The sequence below is a fragment of the Giraffa tippelskirchi genome, chromosome 1, assembly GCF_054371585.1.
Source record: "Giraffa tippelskirchi isolate mGirTip1 chromosome 1, T2T-mGirTip1v1.2.pri, whole genome shotgun sequence".
In the NCBI taxonomy this organism is placed as follows: Eukaryota; Metazoa; Chordata; class Mammalia; order Artiodactyla; family Giraffidae; genus Giraffa; species Giraffa tippelskirchi.
The window spans coordinates 46226743-46249003 of NC_137275.1; the positions used below are offsets into that span (position 1 = coordinate 46226743).

Below are 22261 nucleotides of genomic sequence, written 5' to 3' on the forward strand. Positions count from 1 at the left end.
TCTTAATACTCTGTCAGTAAAATAATTTCAGTTTATCTAAAGTATTTTTCTTATTTCTAGGAGTGAAGGATATATCCCAAGTAATTATGTGACAGGAAAGAAATCAAACAACTTAGATCAATATGAGTAAGTAAAAGATTATTTTGTGAATGTGGAGAACCAGACATTGTTTTTCTTTTCCTAATTATATAAGGCATCTGGGAGACTAATGGTTATCTTTCACTGTCTTTATAAGGTGATACCAACTTATTCGTAACTCAGTTGTCTAAGATGGTAAATGGTGCTATAAGAATTAGTTTCTATTATACGCTTCACCTGAACATATTATGTGTGAATCGAGTTACAGAAGTGAATATAATTAAATTGATTTTAAACAAATCACAGCTTAACTGGCTTTGAAAATACAGTTTCCCAGAGCTTTTATTTTTTTTTATTTTTTTTTTTTACTTTACAATATTGTAATAGTTTTTGCCATACATTGACATGAATCAGCCATGGGTTTACATGTGTTCCCCTTCTTGGACCCCCCACCCACCTCCCTCCCCATCCCATCCCTCTGGGTCATCCCATTGCCCCGGCCCTGAGCCTTTGTCTCATGCATCGAACATGGAATGGTGTTCTGTTTCACATATGATAATATACATGTTTCAATGCTATTCTCCCAGAACGTCCCACCCTCACCTTCTCCCTCAGAGTCCATAAAATTGTTCTATGCATCTGTGTCTCTTATTCTGTCTCGCATATAGGGTTATCGTTACCATCTTTCAAATTCCATATATATGCATTAGTATACTGTATTGTTGTTTTTCTTTCTGGCTTACTTCACTCTGTATAATGGGCTCCAGTTTCATCCATCTCAGTAGAACCGATTCAAATGTATTTTTTTAATGGCTGAGTAATATTCCATTGTGTATATGTACCACAGCTTCCTTATCCATTCGTCTGCTGATGGACATCTAGGTTGCTTCCATGTCCTGGCTATTGTAAACAGTGCTGCGATGAACATTTAAAAAAGCATTTGATTGTTTATTTTTTCTAACTATAATAATAATATGATTATTGTTTTAAAATTGTTTGAAAATATGAAACATATTAATAAGGAAAAAATTATAAATCAACTAGAGCTGAATTCTTGTCAACATTTGTATATTTTCTTTCAATCTTTTTACTGTTTAAAAAAATAGAGTCATGCTGTATATACTGTTTTATATCCTGTTTAATTCACTTAACAATGTATTATTTCCTCATACCATTAAATGTTCTTCAAAAACATTTTCATAATTGTACTATATTTCATTCTTCAAATGTTTACTGAGACCTTAGCATGTATCATGCACTGTGTGAGATCTTAAGGAGTACAACCAGGCATATAGCCACATGGATGTGCAGTAATTTATAAAATCATCTTCTTATTTGTGGGGCATGAGGTTGTTTTGGCATCTTTACTATGTAAAAATACTGGGATACCTCTTTCTGCTTATTGTTTTAAACTAGATCTTTAAAAACCTATGTACTGGGCTAAAGGCTAGTTATGAACTTCTTAAGACTTCTAATGCATGCTGTTAAATTACTTTTCAGAGAAAGCAAGTAGGCTACTGTTCATACGCCCACTAGCAGTGTGTGGCCAGGTTTTAGTGAGAGGCTCATATATACCAAATACTGTTTGTGGTCATTCTGAGGTAGTATTTTGATGCTTCATTCACTTCTTTAAAAACAACACCATCACCACCACCGCCAACACAAAGCTGTTTCCTCTGTCCATGTCACTTCCTGTAATGTGAGTGTACCTTAAAAGTCTAGAAAAGGATTAACAGATTCAAGAGTCATAGCTCCTAGTGGTGTGACTCCTTCAAAGGTATTTTAGAAGTAGGTGAGGGTATAAAAAACATGTGACTAAAATAGTGTTTTTGCTCTGAAATAAGTTTTAGGAAAATAGAACATATCTTTAGAATTTGGGGAAGATGCTAAAGGTAGAAACTTGGACCTGATTTTAAAGGGATCTGATAGAGAAGTGACTGATAATTTGAGGAGGGAAGTGCTTGGAAACCAGACAATCCTTATCTGAATGTAAGAACTACCCCCTATGATTCACGGGATTACACATAAGGGTTTTAGGAAGTTTATGATAAATTGCCATGCATTTTTTGGGTGCCTGACTCCACCGCTGCATGACTAAGGGAACTTGCTGTGGGAACCCCCTCAGCTGGCTTCCCCCCAAGGTTGGGGATACCACATAGCAGGGTGCCAGTTCTGGCTGCATGAGAGATGAAAAACCTGTTCTCAGTGCTGACACCTGCTGTCTTTCCATGCCACAGTTGGTGTTGGATTTTGCTAAAGCCCATCTTGTAATACATCTTAAATGTCTCCAGGGTTAAGAAACCTTTTGCCAGCTGTTGAATCAAGAGCAATAAGGAGTTTATGATCTGAGCCACAGTCAGCTCCTGGTCTTGTTTTTGCTGACTGTATAGAGCTTCTCCATCTTTGGCTGCAAAGAATATAGTCAACCTGATTTCAGTGTTGGCCATCTGGTGAAGTTCATGTGTAGAGTCTTCTCTTGTGTTGTTGGGAGAGGGTGTTTGCCATGACTAGTGCGTTCTCTTGGCAAAACTCTATTCACTTTTACCCTGCTTCATTCTGTACTCCAAGGCCAAATTTGCCTGTTACTCTAGGTGTTTCTTGACTTCCTACTTTTGCATTCCAGTCCCCTATAATGAAAAGGATATCTTTTTTGGGTGTTAGTTCTAAAAGGTCTTACAGGTCTTCATAGAACCATTCAGCTTCAGCTTTTTCAGCATTACTGGTCGGGGCATAGACTTGGATTACTGTGATATTGAATGGTTTACCTTGGAAACAAACAGAGATCATTTGGTCATTTTTGAGATTGCATCCAAGTACTTCATTTCGGACTCTTGTTGACTATGATGGCTACTCCATTTCTTCTAAGGGATTCTTGCCCACAGTAGTAGATATAATGGTCATCTGAGTTAAATTCACCCGTTCCAGTCCATTTTAGTTCACTGATTCCTAAAATGTCAATGTTCACTCTTGCCATCTCCTGTTTGACTACTTCCAGTTTGACATAACATTCCAGGTTCCTATGCAATATTGCTCTTTACAGCATCGGACCTTGCTTCTATCACCAGTCTCATCCACAACTGGGTGATGTTTTTGCTTTGGCTCCATCCCATCATTCTTTCTGGACTTCTTTCTCCACTGATCTCCAGTAGCATATCAGGCACCTACCAACCTGGAGAGTTCATCTTTCAGTGTCCTATCTTTTTGCCTTTCATACTGTTCATGGGGTTCTCAAGGCAAGAATACTGAAGTGGTTTGCCATTCCCTTCTCCAGTGGACCACATTTTGTCAGAACTCTCCACCAAGACCCCTCCGTCTTGGGTGGCCCTACACGGCATGGCTTAGTTTCACTGAGTTAGACAAGGCTGTGGTCCATGTGATTAGATTGGGTAGTTTTCTGTGATTGTGGTTTTAGTCTGTCTGCCATCTGATGCCCTCTCTCAGTGCCTACCACTGAGAAATGCTGGGCTGGATGAAGCACAAGCTGGAATTAAGATTGCCGGGAGAAATATCAATAACCTCAGATATGCGGATGACACCACACTTATGGCAGAAAGTGAAGAAGAACTAAAGAGGCTCTTGATGAAAGTGAAAGAGGAGAGTGAAAAAGTTGGCTTAAAGCTCAACACTCAGAAAACTAAGATTTATGGCATCTGGTCCCATCACTTCATGTCAAATAGATGGGAAAACAGTGGAAACAGTGACAGATTTTGTTTTTTTGGGCTCCAAAATCACTGCAGATGGTGATTGCAGCCATGAAATTAAAAGATGCTTGCTCCTTGGAAGGAAAGTTATGACCAACCTAGACAGCATATTAAAAAGCAGAGACATTACTTTGCCAAAAAAGGTCCATCTAGTCAAGGCTATGGTTTTTGCATTAGTCATGTATGGATGTGAGAGTTGGACTGTGAAGAAAGCTGAGCACCGAAGAATTGATGCTTTTGAACTGTGGTGTTGGAGAAGACTCTTGAGAGTCCCTTGGACTGCAAGGAGATCCAACCAGTCCATCCTAAAGGAGATCAGTCCTGGGTGTTCATTGGAAGGACTGATGTTGAAGCTGAAACTCCATTGCTTTGGCCACCTGATGTGAAGAACTGACTCATTGGAAAAGACCCTGATGCTGGGAAAGATTGAAGGCAGGAGGAGAAGGGGATGACAGAGGATGAGATGGTTGGATGGCATCACTGACTCAATGGACATGGGTTTGGGTGGACTTTGGGAGTTGGTGATGGACAGGGAGGCCTGGGCGTGCTGTGGTCCATGGGGTCGCAAAGAGTTGGACACGACTGAGCAACTGAACTGAACTGAACTGAATCAAGAGCCCTTCTGCTGTTTGTTTGGGGGCAGGAGGTGTCCCAGGCAATGGATGTCCACTGGGCTGGACTCAGGACTGCCAACCTGCAGCTCCCGGGGTGTCAGTACCCTGGTTGTCACCTCCACACCAGGTCCCAGTTGGGGGAGGACAGAACCAGTGGAAGTGCTGCAGGAAAGAAACTGCTCATTGTGGTGGTCAGGAAACATGTTACTGATGGAAACAAATTAAAGGAAGAAGGTGACAGGAATGCAAGGGCGCTTAGACAGGGAAAGTCCTGGACAAGACTTTGCATGGGTGATCCAGGAGGCAAGGACCAAATTGAGAACTGGCTAAGATTTACAGCTCATTGATTGGTTGTTTTCAATTTTTTTTGCTAATTTATACCTGTTACCTCCTTTTTATAATTTACCCAGCCCACCTTCCCCAAGAAGCTTGGCTAGGATCCTTTCCAGAAAGGACTCAGTGTCCCTAAATCTGCTTTTCCCCTTGATTCAGACACCACCGTGAAGTCCTATCCCTTTAAGTGTTTGAAGTGACTAGCCAATCTGAAACCCTCATTCCCATTAGAGTTTTGATATCTAAGAAGGGAATGACAAGTTACTTACAAATCCTGGACATTGTTTCTAGAGATATATTGTTCCTTCATCAAGAAGAACTAACTGATCTCCCATAGGCATTTGTGTACCAGTCTTGTGAGAGATGCGCATGCTGGCATCCTAGAGCTGTAGCTCCCCTGCTCACCATGTGTGCCTCCTCACATTCCCACCTTGGGCATCGTTCTTTCCCATATTATACATTCACCAGAGCCACCTCTTGTCTCTCTCTCCTTGCCTGGTGATAGGTATCATAGAAGAGACAGAGAAGCCACAAAGAACCGTTAGGAAATACTTACCACGAGCCACAAGTTGATCCATCTTTTTATTTGCTTATCACTCCTTCTTCTTTTCCTTCCTTCAACATACACTTTAGAGTCTGAGTTTCTAGGGAGAGAGAGCATCCTTTCTGGGGAACATGCAAATGCCATAAAAATGACTACTTAGAACAGGATTTGTGCTGTGAATTCCTTTTCTTTCCTTATTTTCTTTATCACTTCCTAGGAGCTTGAATATACTAAGTGAGGAAAGGACCTCTTTTTTTCCCCTCTGAGTTTCTTATATCTAATTCCTCTTGAAAGCCACAATCTAGTTTTACCGACTACTTGCATGTGAATGTGAGACTAAACCTCTATTGTTTACTCTTGCTGTGAAAATACGGGCTTGGATCTTCTGTGATCAGTTAAGAGAATATTTTTCAGTCTTTCAGATCTTGCTGGTTTATAATGCATAATGAGAGCTCCAGTTACTGTTCCTAATTATTTCTTATGACTGTTTTTAAGAAGATAAATATTTCCTCTATCAATGAGAAAGCTTTAGGGACAGAATCCAATCTATTTTCCTTTTTTTTTTTTTATTTTAATGTGAACCATTTTAAAAGCCTTTAGTAAATTCGTTAACAATATTGTTTCTGTTTCATGTTTCATTTTTTTGGTTGCAAGGCATGTAGGATCTTAGCTCCCAAATCAGGGATCATGCCCACACCTCCTGCATTGAAAGGTGAAGTCTTAACCACTGGACAGCCAGGGAAGTCCTCTCCTCCTTTATTTTCTCAATTGCTTTCAGAAATTGATCAGAACTATAGCTTTGTTGAATGTAGTCCTAGTTCATAAAGTGGGGTCCACAGCAATGAGATCTTAATACCCACAATTCTGAGACCTGGTTAATCATTTTAGGCTCCAAATAAAATAAGTTACCGGCTTGTATCGAGATTATAATTTGTGTTTGGCTGCTGCTGCTGCTGCTGCTAAGTTGCTTCAGTCGTGTCCAACTCGGTGCGACCCTATAGACGGCAGCCCACCAGGCTCCCCCGTCCCTGGGATTCTCCAGGAAAGGACACTGGAGTGGGTTGCCATTTCCTTCTCCAATGCATGAAAGTGAAAAGTGAAAGTGAAGTCTCTCAGTCGTGTCCGACTCTTAGCAACCCCATGGACTGCAGCCTAACAGGCTCCTCCATCCATGGGATTTTCCAGGCAAGAGTACTGGAGTGGGGTGCCATTGCCTTCTCCAGTTTGGCTGCTACAACTACTTAAAAGAATCTTGACAAAAAAAGATCTTGTATTTTTTTTCTTTGTATTTTTCTCTTCCTCAGTCAGGAAGGCCTTTGTATTTGCTTGTCTTATGGTGTTTGCTGGGCCAAAAGCAGGTGTTCATCCTCTTATAAAAGCCTGAAACAGTGATAGAAAATTCACGTGTTTAGAGGGGCCAAGCTGGTTTCATAATATTGGAACCCTCAGGAAGTATGAGTGGTGGAGGGTTCTGCCCACGAAAGGCCATCTAAAACAAAACAACAGAGAAGAAAAACCCAAGTGTAAAGCTGACAATTTGAGGGACTTACCTAGCTGTTCAGTGGTTAAGGTTCCATGCTTCCTACACAGGAGGTGGGGGTGGGGGGTGGGCATTGATTCCTGGCCGGGAATTAAGATTCCACATGTCACACGGCCAAAAAAATAAATAAACCTGACAATTTGAGTTCATCTTCTTTGGCCAACTTGCTCATAATCCCATGGAGAGATTGAGCGGTGGAAAGCAAGGGAAGGGGTGTACTTCTGAGGATGAAGTGGGAGATGGCAGTATCCATCTTTCCTTAGGAAAAATTTCCCAAGGGTTAAAAGGGGCGCTGATATGCAGGGGCTTAGCACAGAGTGGGGAGGGCAGGTGCCACTGCTTGGCCCTGGCGGAATTCCTCCAGCACACCTGAGCAGGCTACCAGGGGTAGGACTGTGCTGGAACCAGTACGTCTGGAAGGCCCAGGAGGCCTCCTCTTCTGTTTTTCTCTGTTTCTTTCAACATTTGGGACCTTTGTGAAGTTGACTAGGGGAGTCTTCATGATAAGTTGAGATGAAATCGACTGCCTGTTGGTGGGATGGAAGCTTGGGATTAGATTTAATTTGAATTAAAGACAATAATGTAGTGGTATTTCCTGCATATTTGAGTCTGTGGGATAAAATTCATTCTTGCCGTTATTGTAATAGTGAAAAATTAGAAATGATTTTTATGTTAACTAATAAAGAAGAGCTTAAATTATGGCACATCCAGACTGAACTATATTGCTTTGCGAAGATGTGTGTGATACACTGTTAAGTGAAAAAATCTAGGTTCTGATACAGCATGTATAGTTTGATCTCATTTTAATAATGAAAATGAGAATGTTAGCATACATATGGGTCTTTATAAAAATATGGGTAGAAAAAGTCTGCAAGTATGAACATCCAAATATTACTACTAGTGGTTTTCTATTTTATAGAGATTATGCATGATATCTTGCTCTTATTTATTGTTTGTCATTGGTGAGCAGTATTGCCTTGCTAATTCTAAAAAGAAAAAAGAACAATTAAAATACCTGAGGTCTTAAACATATCTTTTTCTGTTCAGATGGTATTGCAGAAATATGAATAGGAGCAAAGCAGAGCAACTCCTTAGAAGTGAGGTAAGTGTTTGTACTTGTTTTGTGGGTTTGGTTTCAGCACAAAATCAATTGAAATGAATCCCTGATTAGTAATTCCACCTACCTCTGTGACCAAAGCCTAAAAAAAATACCATGATGTAAGTACAAATTTTTTTTTTAATCATTTAAAAGTGAAGGCTGCTATATCTGTTTCCTGGGGCTACTGTAAACAAAGTACCACAAACTGAGCGCTATACCAAAGTACCATAAGCAGAAGTTTGTTGTTTCATGGATCTGAAGGTTAGAAACCTGAAATCCAGATGTCAGCAGGCTGAGCTCCTTCGGGGGCTGTGAGGAAGGGATCTGAACGAGGCCTCTCTCCCTTTCTTCCTGTGGTTCTTCCCTCTATGCATATCTGGCTCTGTGTCCAGATTTCCCTTTTATAAGGACTCCAGCCACATAGGATTAGGACTCCCTGCCCCATGACCTCATTTTCACTTGATTGCCTCTGTAAATCTCCACAGAAGGTCACATGCTGAAGTACCAGGGAACAAAACTCTAGTGTGTGTTTTTCAAGGGGGAAGTAAACTCACTGTTGTTCGGTCACCCAGCCGTGTCTGACTCTTTGCGACCCCATGGACTGCAGCAGGCCAGACTTCCCAATCCTTCACCATCTCCTGGAGTTTGCTCAAACTCCTGTCAACAAATTTATAGCAGTGGATAATAGCTATACATGGCCAACATTTTCTTTACTGTTTATTACTGATTTATCATTTGCTACCTTAATGTTAGTACTTATAGGTATTTTTCTTTTTTGCTTCAAGTTGTTTTAAAACAGTTTTAACATCAATATTACATGCTATCTTTTATAAATGAAGTGTTAACACAGTATTTAGTTGCTTTAGAAATGTGCTAAAATTCTTACACTTTAGAAAGAACTACAGTGGCAAGATGAAATCTAGTCTAGAGGAAACTAAGTGGACTGAATAAGGAGACCCATCCAAGTCTAGCTGTGACTTTTCTAGTCTGTTTTTTGCATCTGTAAGGCAGAGATGTTGTATTAGAAGATGGCCTCTACAGTTCTCTGCATTTATGACCTAGTTATTCTATTTAGTAATAGTTCTTTTAAACCTGTGCTTTCTCATGTTATCTGCTGCTTATTACCCCTAGTTGAGGTTTGGTTGGGTGCTTATTTCTTATAGTTTATGTTAAGAGAACAGTACATGCATGCATGCTAAGTTGCTTCAGTTTTGTCTGACTCTTTGTGACCCTATGAACTGTAGCCTGCCAAGCTCCTCTGTCCATGGGATTCTCCAGGCAAGAAAACTGGAGTGGGTTGCCATTTCTTCTCCAGGGCATCCTCTGGATCCAGGGATTGAACCCATGTCTTTTACATCTCCTGCATTGGCAGGCAGGTTCTTTGCCACCAGTGCCACCTGGGAAGCCCATACTGGAAGAGAGCAATAGCAGGTGATAATGCTTGATTTAGAGATCAAATTGCCAACATCCGTTGGATCATTGAAAAAGCAGAGAGTTCCAGAAAAACACCTACTTCTGCTTTATTGACTGTGCCAAAGCCTTTGACCATGTGGATCACAACAAACTGGAACATTCTTTAAGAGATGGAAATACCAGACTACCTTACTTGCCTCCTGAGAAATCTGTATGCAGGTCAAGAAGCAACAGTTAGAACCAGACATGGAACAACAGACTGGTTCCAAATTGGGAAAGGAGTACATCAAAGCTGTATATTGTCACCTTGCTTATTTAACTTATATGCAGAGTACATCATGCGAAATGCTGGGCTGGTTGAAGGACAGCTGAAATCAAGATTGCTGGGAGAAATATCAATAACCTCAGATACACAGATGACACCAACCTTATGGCAGATAGCAAAGAGGAACTAAAGAGCCTCTTGATGAAAGTGAAAGAGGAGAGTGAAAAAGTTGGCTTAAAGCTCAACATTCAAAAAACGAAGATCATGGCATCTGGTCCCACCAGTTCATGGCAAATAGATGGGGAAACAGTGGAAACAATGTCAGACTTTATTTTTTTGGGCTCCAGAATCACTGCTGATGGTGACTGCAGCCATGAAATTAAAAGACGCTTACTCCTTGGAAGGAAGGTTATGGCCAACCTAGATAGCATATTTAAAAGCAGAGACATTACTTTGCCAGCAAAGGTCCGTCTAGTTAAGGCTATGGTTTTTCCAGTGGTCATGTATGTATGTGAGCATTGGACGGTGAAGAAAGCTGAGCGCCGAAGAACTGATGCTTTTGAACTGTGGTGTTGGAGAAGACTCTTGAGAGTCCCTTGGACTGCAAGGAGATCCAATCAATCCATCCTAAAAGAGATCAATCCTGGGTGTTCATTGGAAGGTCTGATGTTGAAGCTGAAACTCCAATACTTTGGCCACCTCATGCGAAGGGTTGACTCATTGGAAAAGACCCTAATGCTGGGTAGGATTGGGGGCGGGAGGAGAAGGGGACGACAGAGGATGAGATGGTTGGATGGCATCACCGACTCGATGGACATGGGTTTGTGTAGACTCCGGGAGTTGGTGATGGACAGAGAGGCCTGGCGTGCTGCCATTCATGGGGTCGCAAAAAGTCGGACACGACTAAGCGAAATAGATGGAGAAACAATGGAAACAGTGACAGACTTTATTTTGGGGGGATCCAAAATCACTGCAGATGGTAACTGCAGCCATGAAATTAAAAGACGCTTGCTCCTTGGAAGAAAAACTATGACCAACATAGACAGCATATTAAAAAGCAGAGACATTACTTTGCTGACAAAGATCTGTCTAGTCAAAGCTATGGTTTTTGCATTAGTCATGCATGGATGTGAGAGTTGGACTACAAAGAAAGCTGAGCACCGAAGAATTGATGCTTTAGAATTGTGATGTTGGAGAAGAGTATTGAGAGTCCCTTGGACTACAAGGAGATCCAACCAGTCCGTCCTAAAGGAGATCAGTCCTGAATATTCATTGGAAGGACTGGTGCTGAAGATGAAACTCCAATACTTTGGCCACGTGATGCGAAGAACTGACTCATTGGAAAAGATCCTGTTGCTGGGAAAGATTGAAGGCGGGAGGAGAAGGGGACGACAGAGGATGAGATGGTTGGCTGGCATCGCTGACTCTATTGACGTGAGTTTGAGCAGGCTCTGGGAGTTGGTAATGGACAGGGAATTCTGGCGTGCTGCCGTCCATGCAGTTGCAAAGAGTCAGACACAACTGAGCGACTGAACTGAACTCAACTGATGCTTGATTCTTATGACATGTCACCTCTTCTCCCATTCTGTGGGTGGCTCCACGGTGAAAGGCCACTCTAGGGCAGTGGGTACCTAGAAGCCTTGGGGTCTAAATCCTGGCTCTGCTGCTTACCAGCCATTTGACCTGGGGCAAATTTCCAACCTTTCTGTGCTTAATTTCCTCACCTGTAAACGGTAAGGGGATAATAGTAGTACCTACCTCAAAAGACTATTTTGAGGACTGAGTAGATCCACATATAACATATCCAAGCAGAGTAAGTTTTCAGTAAGTACGTGTTTTACTAGGGACTTCCTTGGTGGTCCAGTGGTTAAGACTCTGCTTCTCCACTTCAGTGGGCACCTGTTTGATTCCTGCTTGGGAAACTAAGATCTCACACACCACACAGTGCAGCCAAAAACAAAACAAAATAAACAAACAGGGTTTTACTAGAAAATCTTCTGGCAAGGAAAAAGGAATAGTTCTGCTTCATAGAGTAAAGTCATTTCCAGGAAATTTTGTGTAAGCAAATAATGTAAGTCATGGGAAATGCAAATCAGGGGAAAAACATTTTACTGACCAATAAATTATGATCTTTGTCCCTAATTGTTCTTGTCAGATTTATTTTGGGGGCTTTATTTCATTCCACTGTATTTTCCTAGGAATAAGGAAAAACTGTTTTATTTTCATCTGTGAGGCACACTTTCCAGGCAGTTTCAGTGTTGGAGACTGACGGTGGCATTATTGGTGGAGAGATGTTTGAGGTTTCTAGCTTCTGTTTCTTGCTCTAAGGCTTAGAACTTGATGAGGATTTATCTTTTGACCATTCAGTGTGTTGCTGCCTTTTGGTTTTCTCTGCTTAAGTTGCTTGTGCTTCTGTCTCTCCTTTTGTAAAAAAGAGTGATATTTAACGTAGATTTCTAGGGAAATTAAGGACTTTTTTAAGTGTTTCTATAAAGAGCACTGAGATATTTACAGGAAAAATGCTATGTGGACAAAGATGATATTGAGCTAGGATTCAGAACTTCTAGCAAATATGAAAAACATATGAAATGAAACCCTGTCATTAAGAAATACCTTTTTCAGTAACTGTTTCCCCATATGTCCAGGAAGTAAAGGAATTGCAAAATCTTGTCTATCAGTTCTGGAAGGGCCTTCAAAGATTATCTTGTTGAAATGTCTCCTACTAGTGTGTGTGTGATGAGTTGTAACTATGGGGAGTTATGAGTGTGCTTTCTTTCACTAATCTCACGGTCCAGTAATGTGAAGTGAAAGGTCACGTGGATGGGAGAAGTTCACGTGGATGACTTACCTGTTGGTAAGTTGTTCTTCTCCAACCAGATTTTCTAGGCAGAGGATAATAATCATAAAATCATAAGATTGGATTCTTGGATCTTCTGTATGGCATTGATATTGAATTGAAATAAAATTTTTCTTAACTTGGATTTTAGGATAAAGAAGGTGGTTTTATGGTAAGAGATTCCAGTCAACCAGGCATGTACACAGTCTCCCTTTATACAAAGTTTGGAGGGTAAGTAATCTCTCTCTCTTCTAATTCAGAATTTTTGAATGTAGTTCTTATATAGTTTGCATGGATTCCTAATTTTTGAAAAATAAGCTGCAATTCAGAATTTAAAAATCTGAACTTGATTTCTAAAGTCTCTGTGCTGTGCTGTGCTTAGTCGCTCAGTCATGTCTGACTCTTTGTGACCCCATGGACTGTAGCCCTCCAGGCTCCTCTGTCCATGGGGATTCTCCAGTCAAGAACACTGGGGTGGGTTGCCATGCCCTCCTCCAGGGGATCTTCCTGACCCAGGGATCGAACCCAGCTCTCCCGCATTGCAGGCTGATTCTTTACCGTCTGAGCCAGCAGGGAAGCCCTAAAGTCTATAACATTTTTGTATTCATATCTAGTAGTTTTCCTCATCATTTTCTACATACGTATTTGTTGAGAATGGCTATAGAAACCTGGGGGCTTCCCCGGTGGCACAGTAAAGAATACAGCTGCCAATGCGAGAGACTCGGGTTTGATCTCTGAGTCTGGAAGATCCCCTGGAGTAGGAAATGACAACCCACTCCAGTATTCTTACTTGGAAAATTTCACGGACAGAGGATCCTGACTGGCTACAGTCTGTGGGGTTGCAAAGAGTCAGACACCACTGAGGGACTGAGCACACACACACATAGAAATCTTAGCAACATTCCACAGATAATTACTTTGTACTGTGCTAGGTACTAAGACTACCACACTGAGCAAAGCACACACAGAACCAGCCCTCCAGTCGCTTGGTGGGAACTTCTTTCAGAGAAGCAAACAGGCAGTGGTGGTACATATGAGTGAGTGCTGGGCAGAGTGTGTGTGTGGCAGGGGAGGGGGGTACATAGCCCAGACACATCTGAGTTGGTCATTAATACTGCCTGCTGACATCCAATCTGAGACCTGATGGGTGAGGCAGGTGGAGGTTGGAGGGAGGGGAACAAGTGTTTCTGACACAGGAAATTGCTGGACCCAGAAGTGAAGGAGCACTTGGTGAGCTGAGGAAAGTGTATTGTAACTAGACTGGAGAGTGGGAGGGGTGGGGCAAGGGAGGAGAGAGGAACCTGAGAGGGAAATGCGAAGTCTGAGCTTTATCTTAACAGCAGCAAGAGTTCTCTGAAAAGGACTTTTAGCAGATGACTCAAGAAGATCTGTGTTACAGAAAGATATCTAAGACAGAAGTTGTACATGTTTTATAAGTCCAGTTTATTCACTTCTAGAGGTCCTCTGAACATTTGTAACATCAATAGCCGGGACGAAAAGCAGTAGCCAGCTAATTGCTATTTTAAGACTTTAAACTGTTAGTAAATGGAGTTGGTAGACATTCTTTTTCACAGTCTCATGCAAGAGATCAATGATATTATCAGTGACCACTTTAAATCCCATCTACTAATTTGAAAGGTGAAACTAAGAATAACTTGGGGAAAAATAAAATTTGTGTTGGAGCTAGATGGGGCTATATGTAGGGACCCTGGTAGAAGATATCTTACAAGTGAAGTTATGTTATTCTAACTTAGTTCTAACACATTTGGATTTTTGTTATAGAGAAGGTTCCTCAGGTTTCAGGCATTACCATATAAAGGAAACAATGACATCTCCAAAGAAGTATTACCTGGCAGAAAAACATGCTTTTGGTTCAATTCCTGAGATTATTGAATATCATAAGCACAATGCAGCAGGTAAGTGAGCTGTTAAAACCTATTTCAAATATAATGATTAGAATAATTAGACATTGTGATGAGTTCTTCTTTGAGCAGTTTTATATTGTAATTAGTTGTAGAATGTCATCGATTTAAAATGATTGCATATTAAGGAAATGATATATACAAAGAAAAATCAGAAATAATGACTAAAGAAGTACAGTCTTGACCTTTAAATTCAGGTTATTCTGGTTGTAGGTGGCAGATGTTCACATTTCTGTGATTTATATCCTTGTTGCTGACAAAGACTCTTTGCTTGACCAAACTTTAGTCAGGCTCTGGAACCATCTCCTAGGTCCATTAGTACATTTTCTTATAAAATCCAATTTTAGCAATAACCCTGCTATGTCAGTTTAACCAGAACCTCTTACCCTTGAGATCTGATACATATCTAAGCACCTTCAATATCTGATTGAGTTCCTCATCTCTAGTCATCCCCTGGGTGATAGTCGGGCACCCTGGCTTATCTTCAGCGAGAATAATCTTGCTGCAAGATTCCTGTTAGATTGGCTTAGCTAGAACCATCCCCACTCCTCCTTCTGCTGATGTTTCTTTTGGTAATTTTCCACCCCCTGAACCCCACCCTTCTCCTTGGCTGTAAGTCCTCACTTGCCCATGCTGTATTTGGAGTTGAGTCCACCTCTCTCCCCTATCCTAAAATCCCATTGCTGTAGTCCCTATACCTATCACAGTGGTGCTGAATGAAGCCTGCTGAACCATCTGTGACAGTATGATTGAAAATTTTTTTTTTCCTTTAACAGTACCAGACTAAAATTCAACATATGTCTGTGTCAGAGTTGTCACAGAAGCCGCCAGATGAGCAGCTTGGGTTTAGGTCTGTGTTAGAGGCTTCTAGAGACTAGAGTAATAGTGTCCCAAACAAGTTTACCATCTTCCTGAATCTCTGCTACACTTGCCACTGAATGGGAATAAACCAAACACCAAAAACAAAACCAGAGACCACAGTTTTGCCCATTGAGGCTCCACAGGATGAAACAGAGAGGTTTCTAGCTTTTGACTTCAAAGGTATAACTGAGTGGAGGTTAGCCAAGCATCCAACCCAATTTATGGAAAATTAACTTTGGATATTTTATTGAAGGCTTTTGCCAAGACTGTTGCTATTTGTGACTCTCTTTACTTTTCTCAGATAATGATAGAAATCGTTATTGAGATATAATTTACACACCCTAAAGTTCATCTGTGTGATGTGTTCGTAAATTAGTAGTTTACAGAGTTGTGTCAACTGTCACCATAATCTAAGGCCATTTTTACTATCCCCCACAAAGAAATATTGAACCCATTAATAGTCACCACCCAACCCCCTCCACCAGTCCAGCCCTGGGCAACCACTAGTCTACTTTTCTCTCTCTACAGATTTGCCTGTTCTGGATTCATGTAAATGGAATCATACAATATGTGGTCTATTGTGACTAACTTCTTTGAATATAATATGTCATAGCCTCTATAAGTACTCTATTCCTTTTCAATGATGAATAATAATCCATTGTATGGATTTGTTTATCTATTTTGTATGATTCATTAGTTGATGGACATTTGGGTTGTTTCCATCTTTTGGCTGTTTTCAGTTATGCTGCTATGAACATATGTGTACAAGTTTTTGCATGGAAACATGTTTCATTTTTCTTAGGTACTTACCTAAGAGTGGATTTCCTAGATCATATAGCAACTCTGTGTTTAATATTGATGAACTAATTTCATATCAATTTATCCCCCAAAGAACTTTTTCTTATCTTTTATTCTATTCTTTTTCAGTGTTCACATTCCCCTATTTCTTTTTATTCTTGTGTGAATTTTATTCTTCATCATTATCTCAGATAATTCATTTCAGAAACATATATTAAATGCCTACTGCATATCAGTAACTCTGTCAGGCTGTAGGGAGACTCTGGTGAACTAGATGTTATTAATCTCACCATCTGGTGGGGGAGACAGAGAAGTGCATAACAACATTAAATTACTATGAGATATGGTATATTAGAGAAAATACATTGTGCTACAAGGTATCTATAGGTGAAATACCTGGGATTTCTTATTTAGTACTTAAGCAACTTAAGTTGAAGGATTTAATATACCTCTCTGATTTCCAGTAGCTGGTATTCCCAGTTGTTAATGTTGTAGAGTCCAATTTTTTGTTTTTTTTTTCTCTACTAAATGCTTTATTTTTTTAATTTATTTTTTAATTGAAGGATAATTGCTTTACAGAATTTTGTTGGTTTCTGCCAAACATCATCATGAATCAGCCATAGGTATACATATGTCCCCTCCTTCTTGAACTTCCCTCCCATCTCCCTCCCTATAGAGTCCAGTTTTTATGCTGAGATTACAAATACAGAGTTATGTCAGGTGAATCACTTTAATTTTTAGTAGACTACTGTAGTTCCATTTTATAATTCAAATCTCATACTGGTAAAGAACATGATACAATAATTGGTAATAATTTTTGGAAACTTTTAAACATCCTTTAAAGTGTTTGCAAAGACAGTATGCTAGCATGGTGCCTGATAAACACTGCATTTTAAAAAATAATGTTGAATAAATAAAAACATATGTATATTTAAAAAATATGAAATTGTCAACTCAGTAGTGAAACCAAGTAGAACCCTGTGGGGCCTTCCTGGGTACAAAAGCCCCTGTGTATTTCCCAATTCTTGTTTGTGTTTTTTTTTTTTAAAAGCCTCTCCTGAGTTCCCAAGGACAGGATCAAGCAGGTCATGATTAGAGTTACCGGACTCCCTAGTTCCTTCTGAAAGGATATAGATAACAATCTGATGCATACCTTTGAGTTGGTCTGAAGAAATTAAGACCCCCATCCAGGTGGAGGAGGGTGACTGCCTGCTGACCACAAGCAGGTAGACCCCAGACTGGTTGGAACTAGAAGGCTGATGATAGAGATTCCTGAAACATCACCCTATTACCTGCCACCAATCAGTAGAAGGTCCAGTAGAAGTAGAAGATCATCACTCATCAGATGATCCCCTCCCATAACACTGTCTTTAAAACCCTTGTTGAAAGGCTTTTGGGGAGCTTGAGTCTTTTGAATACAAGCCACCCATTCTCCTTGCTCGGCCCTGCAATAAACCTTTATCTGCTCCAAACTGACATTTTGGTTTGTTTGGCCTTGCTATGCATCAGGCACATAGACTTGGTTTTGACAACAGTAGGATCATCTTTCTTCCCTCCTTCCTTTACTTTTTGCCAGCATATAGCACAGGGCTGTATGTACATACAGAAGATGAGCAGTAAGTGAATAAAAGAATGAATTTTGTGGGTGAATTTCTAGTTCAGTGCTTTACTATGCAGAATGATTCAGAGTGAATTCAACTGCAATACTTTTCTTTGATTTCTAGGGCTTGTCACGAGGCTGCGGTACCCGGTTAGCGCAAAGGGGAAGAATGCACCAACCACTGCAGGATTCAGCTACGGTAACTCCTTGTGTAGTTGTGTGGGTAACTTTTCTTGTAAAGAACCCATTATCACAAGACCAGTTTAGATGTGTAGAATTCCACATAGTGGAACTGTTTTTATAGAAGTTTATAGTCTGAATGTTAGATGATTATACTTAATAGCTGTAGTAACCCTAGGTTTTCTGCTTTCATCATTATTCATTATTTGGCAAAAAAAAAAACAAAAAAAAAAACACCTGCCTGTTAGTGAAAAAGAAGCATTACCATGTTACTTCTAAATTATATCAAAGTCTCTCCTGGTTCTTCTCGGGCTTGGTTGGCTACTCACAGGAATGTGAAGATGGAGGTTAATAGAGAAGAAATCCAACTTGATTGTCTTTGTGCTACTGGTGAAAGCCTTTTAAACAGGTTAAACTCGTTCCAACTTGATGGACTTGAAAAAAAAAAAAAACCTGAAGGAGAGGAATGGTAAAGGAGGAGGTATTTGTTTAAAAAAAAAAAGAGTATCTTTAACTTTCAAGCTCCATTATTAGCTGATTATGCAGCATCTTCTTTCCTTCTTCAGTTCACTTTGCTTTTATTGTGACAGCTGAGAATGGGTCCATCCTCCTAGAGAGTGGAAAGCCACCTTCTGTCGTTTACATGCAGGTTGCAAGTCTGCTCTTTGTTTTACCAGTAATAGTATTAATTGTATAATTGTATAATCTTTAGATTGACTTCTATTATAGTTTGTTTCTCACTGATTTCTACTGTGTTCTCCTGCTTAAATTTTAACCACTTTCCCCTTCTGTCTCACAGAAAAATGGGAGATTAACCCTTCAGAGCTGACCTTTATGAGGGAGTTGGGGAGTGGACTGTTCGGAGTGGTGAGGCTTGGCAAGTGGCGAGCTCAGTACAAAGTAGCCATCAAAGCTATTCGGGAAGGCGCCATGTGTGAGGAAGACTTCATAGAAGAAGCTAAAGTGATGATGTAAGTTTCTGTGTTTTTTCTGGTTCCCCTTTCTGTATTCAGAAGCGGCCCCTTGCCAGCTAACACCCCTGGTGGTTTCTTTCTCTGCAGTAACTCTGTGTATGCCTAACTTCCCTCCCAGGAAACTGACACACCCGAAGTTAGTACAACTTTATGGTGTATGCACACAGCAGAAACCCCTTTACATTGTTACTGAGTTCATGGAGAGGGGATGCCTTCTGAATTTCCTCCGGCAGAGACAAGGCCATTTCGGTAGAGATGTGCTGCTGAGCATGTGTCAAGATGTGTGTGAAGGCATGGAGTACCTGGAGAGAAACAGCTTCATCCACAGAGACCTGGTAATCACACCACCTGCTTTCCTGTCACTGGCCAGATTCCTTTGTAATCTGGGTCAGCAGTTCAGTTCAGTTCAGTCGCTCAGTCGTGTCTGACCCTTTGCGACTCCATGGACTGTAGCACGCCAGGCTTCCCTGTCCATCATCAACTCTGGAGCTTGCTCAAACTCATGTCCATTGAGTTGGTGATGTCATCCAACCATCTCATCCCCTGTTGTCCCCTTCTCCTCCCGCCTTCAGTCTTTCCCAGCATCAGGGTCTTTTCCAATGAGTCAGTTCTTCGCATCAGGTGGCCAAAGTATGGAAGTTTCAGCTTCAGCATCAGTCCTTCCAATGAATATTCAGGATTTCCTTTAGGATTGACTGGTTGGATCTCCTTGCAGTCCAAGGGACTCTCAAGAGTCTTCTCCAACACCACAGTTCAAAAGCATCATTTCTTCGGCGCTTAGCTTTCTTTATAGTCCAACTCTCACATCCATACATGACCACTGGAAAAACCATAGCTTTGACTAGTCTACTGGAAAAACCATAGCTTTGTCAGCAGACAAGCAATGATTTATTCATACCCAGGTTTTGTTCTCAACACTATTTCACCATTATTTTTAAATGTGGTAAATTTAACTTGCTCCATTGTTTTAACAGAAAGATCTTATTAAATCTAATACATGTAGTATATGTAGTTACAGAGATAGTATTTCCAAGTTAATAACTATGCATTGATATTTGATCTTCACAAGAATCTCATGAGGTAGCCAGTGATAACAGATTTTCTGACCACCATTGTCTTATATAAGAAAATTAGCATCAGAGAAGTAAGATGATTTGCATATGGTGATAAATGGGTAAGTTAAGGGTTGACTCATCTTTTGACTAAATACTAAGGTCTTTTCTATACTAGAAGCAGAAACTATTACATAACAAAAATCCTTCGGTTCGTTTTCTTCACTGGGAAGAGATGGAGGCCCATGTTAACAACTCCAGAAAATGCCAGTAATCTTTTACTGGTTCTAAATTATTATGATAGAGACACTTCTTGATTTGCCTCTGTCTTATTCTGTCTCCCTTTCTCCTCCATTCTTTTTTCTTTCTCTTTTTCTTGTCTGCCTATTATTGCCCAGTGTGTCTATTTTCAGTATGTTGGTAGAAGTATTAGTTCCTGTTAAAGTATACAACACTCTATTATTAACTATGTAATCATGCTTTGTCTTAGATACTCAGAACTTATAACTGAAAGTTTGTACCCTTTGACCAACATCTCTTCACTTGATTTTAGCCAAAAGGCTAAGAAGCGATGACCAACATCTCTTCATTTCCCCTATCCCCCAACCCCTGGCAGTCACCAGTATACTCTCTCTTTATAAGAGTTCTGTTCTTGTTTCCCCGCTTAGATTCCATGTATAAGTGATAACCATATAGTGTTCATCTTTCTCTGACTGACCTATTTCACTTGGCATAGTTTATTCCAGATTCATCCACGTTGTTGCAACCGATGGGATTTCCTTCTTTTTTTATGGTTGAATAATATTCCATTCTGCATGCCTGTGTGTGTATGTTTATATATGTGTATATATATATGTATGCATGTATATATGTATGTGTATGTATATATGTACACACATGTATGTATATACACACACTACACATACATGCAGAATGGATGTGTATATACATACACACATATATACACACACACACCACATTGTCTTTATTCATTCACCCATTGATGGACACTTACATTGTTTCCATATCTTGACTATTGTGAATAGTGTTGCTATGTATATGGGAGTGCAGATATTTCTTTAAGATACTAATTTTGTTTCCTTCAGATATGTACACATAAGTGGGATTGCTGATTCATATGGTAGTTCTATTTTTAATTTCTTAAGGAACCTCCATACTGCTTCCCATAGTGGCTATACCAATTTGCATTTCCACCAACAGCATACAAGGATTCCTCTTTTTCTGCCTCTTATATTTCTTGCTAGTGTTTGTCATCTTGTGTTTTTTTAGTGTAGTCATTCTAATAGGTGTGAAGTGATATCTCATTGTGGTTTTGATTTGCATCCCCCTGATGGTTTGTGGTATTGAGCCCCTTTTCATGTATGTATTGACCATTTGTGTTTTTTTTTTTGTTTGCTGTGCCCTGTGGCATGCAGGATATTAGTTCCCTGACTGGGGATTGAACCCATGCTCTCTGCAGTGGGAGTGCAGAGTCCTAACCAGTGGACCACCAGGGAATTCCCTTGTGTGTCTTTTTTGATGAAATATGTATATGTCCTTTGCCCATTTTTCAATCGAATGTTTGCTTTTTTTTTTGCTACTGAGTTGAATGAGTTCCTTATTTATTTTAGATTTTAACCCTTTATCAGATGAATGGTTTACAAACATTTTTTCCCATTCTGTAGTTTGCCTTTTCATTTTGTTGATTGTTTCCTTTGCTGTGAAAAAACTTTTCAGTTTGGTGTAGCCCTAGTTAGTTTATTTGTGCTTTTGTTGCCCATGCTTTGGTGTCATATCCAAAAGTTAATTTCGTATATGGTGTAAGGTTAGGGTCCAAGTTCATTATTTTGCATATGGATATTTGAGTTTCCCAGCACCATTTATGAAAGAAGTTATCTTTTCCCCATTGTGTGTTCTTGGTGTTCATGTTAAAGATTAGTTAACCATACATGCGTGGGTTTAGTTCTGGTTTCTCTGTTTCTGTTCCATTGGTCTACGTTTCTCTTTTTGTGCCTGTACCATACTGTTTTGATTACTGTATTTCTGTAATCTGGTTCAAAATCAGGAAGTGTGATGCCTCCAGCTTTATTCTTTTTCAAGATTCTTCTGGCTATTCAAGATCTTTTGTAGTTCCATATGAATTTTAGAATCGTTTTTTATATTTCTATGAAAAATGCAGTAGAATTTTGATAGGGTTGCATTTCATCTGTAGATAATTTTAGGTAGTATGGACATTTTGACAGTACTAATTCTTCCACTCTCTGAACATGGGCCATCTTGCCACAATTGTGTCTTCTTCAGTTTCTTTCATCAGTCTTATAGTTGTCAATCTACCAGTCTTTCACCTCCTTGGTTAAATTTATTCCTACATATGTTAATGTTTTTTTGTACTATTGAAATTCACTTGGTTTCTTAATTTCTCTCAGTTCATTGTTAGTGTATAGAAACAAA

The 22261-nt window shown here is 40.0% G+C and overlaps 1 protein-coding gene and 1 non-coding gene across 3 annotated transcripts in view; one reads left to right on the top strand and one right to left on the bottom strand.

Moving 5' to 3' along the window:
• The window catches only part of TEC (tec protein tyrosine kinase), a 145454-nt gene that overhangs the window by 115146 nt on the left and 8047 nt on the right, over positions 1–22261 (top strand). For both annotated transcript variants that reach the window (XM_081590568.1, XM_081590578.1), the window contains exons 9-15: positions 61–126; positions 7858–7912; positions 12575–12654; positions 14206–14339; positions 17729–17803; positions 18584–18755; positions 18877–19093. In XM_081590568.1, coding sequence (XP_081446694.1) covers positions 61–126; positions 7858–7912; positions 12575–12654; positions 14206–14339; positions 17729–17803; positions 18584–18755; positions 18877–19093 — 799 coding nt within the window. The remainder of the gene's footprint in view (positions 1–60; positions 127–7857; positions 7913–12574; positions 12655–14205; positions 14340–17728; positions 17804–18583; positions 18756–18876; positions 19094–22261) is intronic.
• Positions 21255–21327, bottom strand: TRNAG-CCC (transfer RNA glycine (anticodon CCC)). The gene has a single exon. It is a non-coding gene; the product is annotated as a tRNA-Gly (tRNA).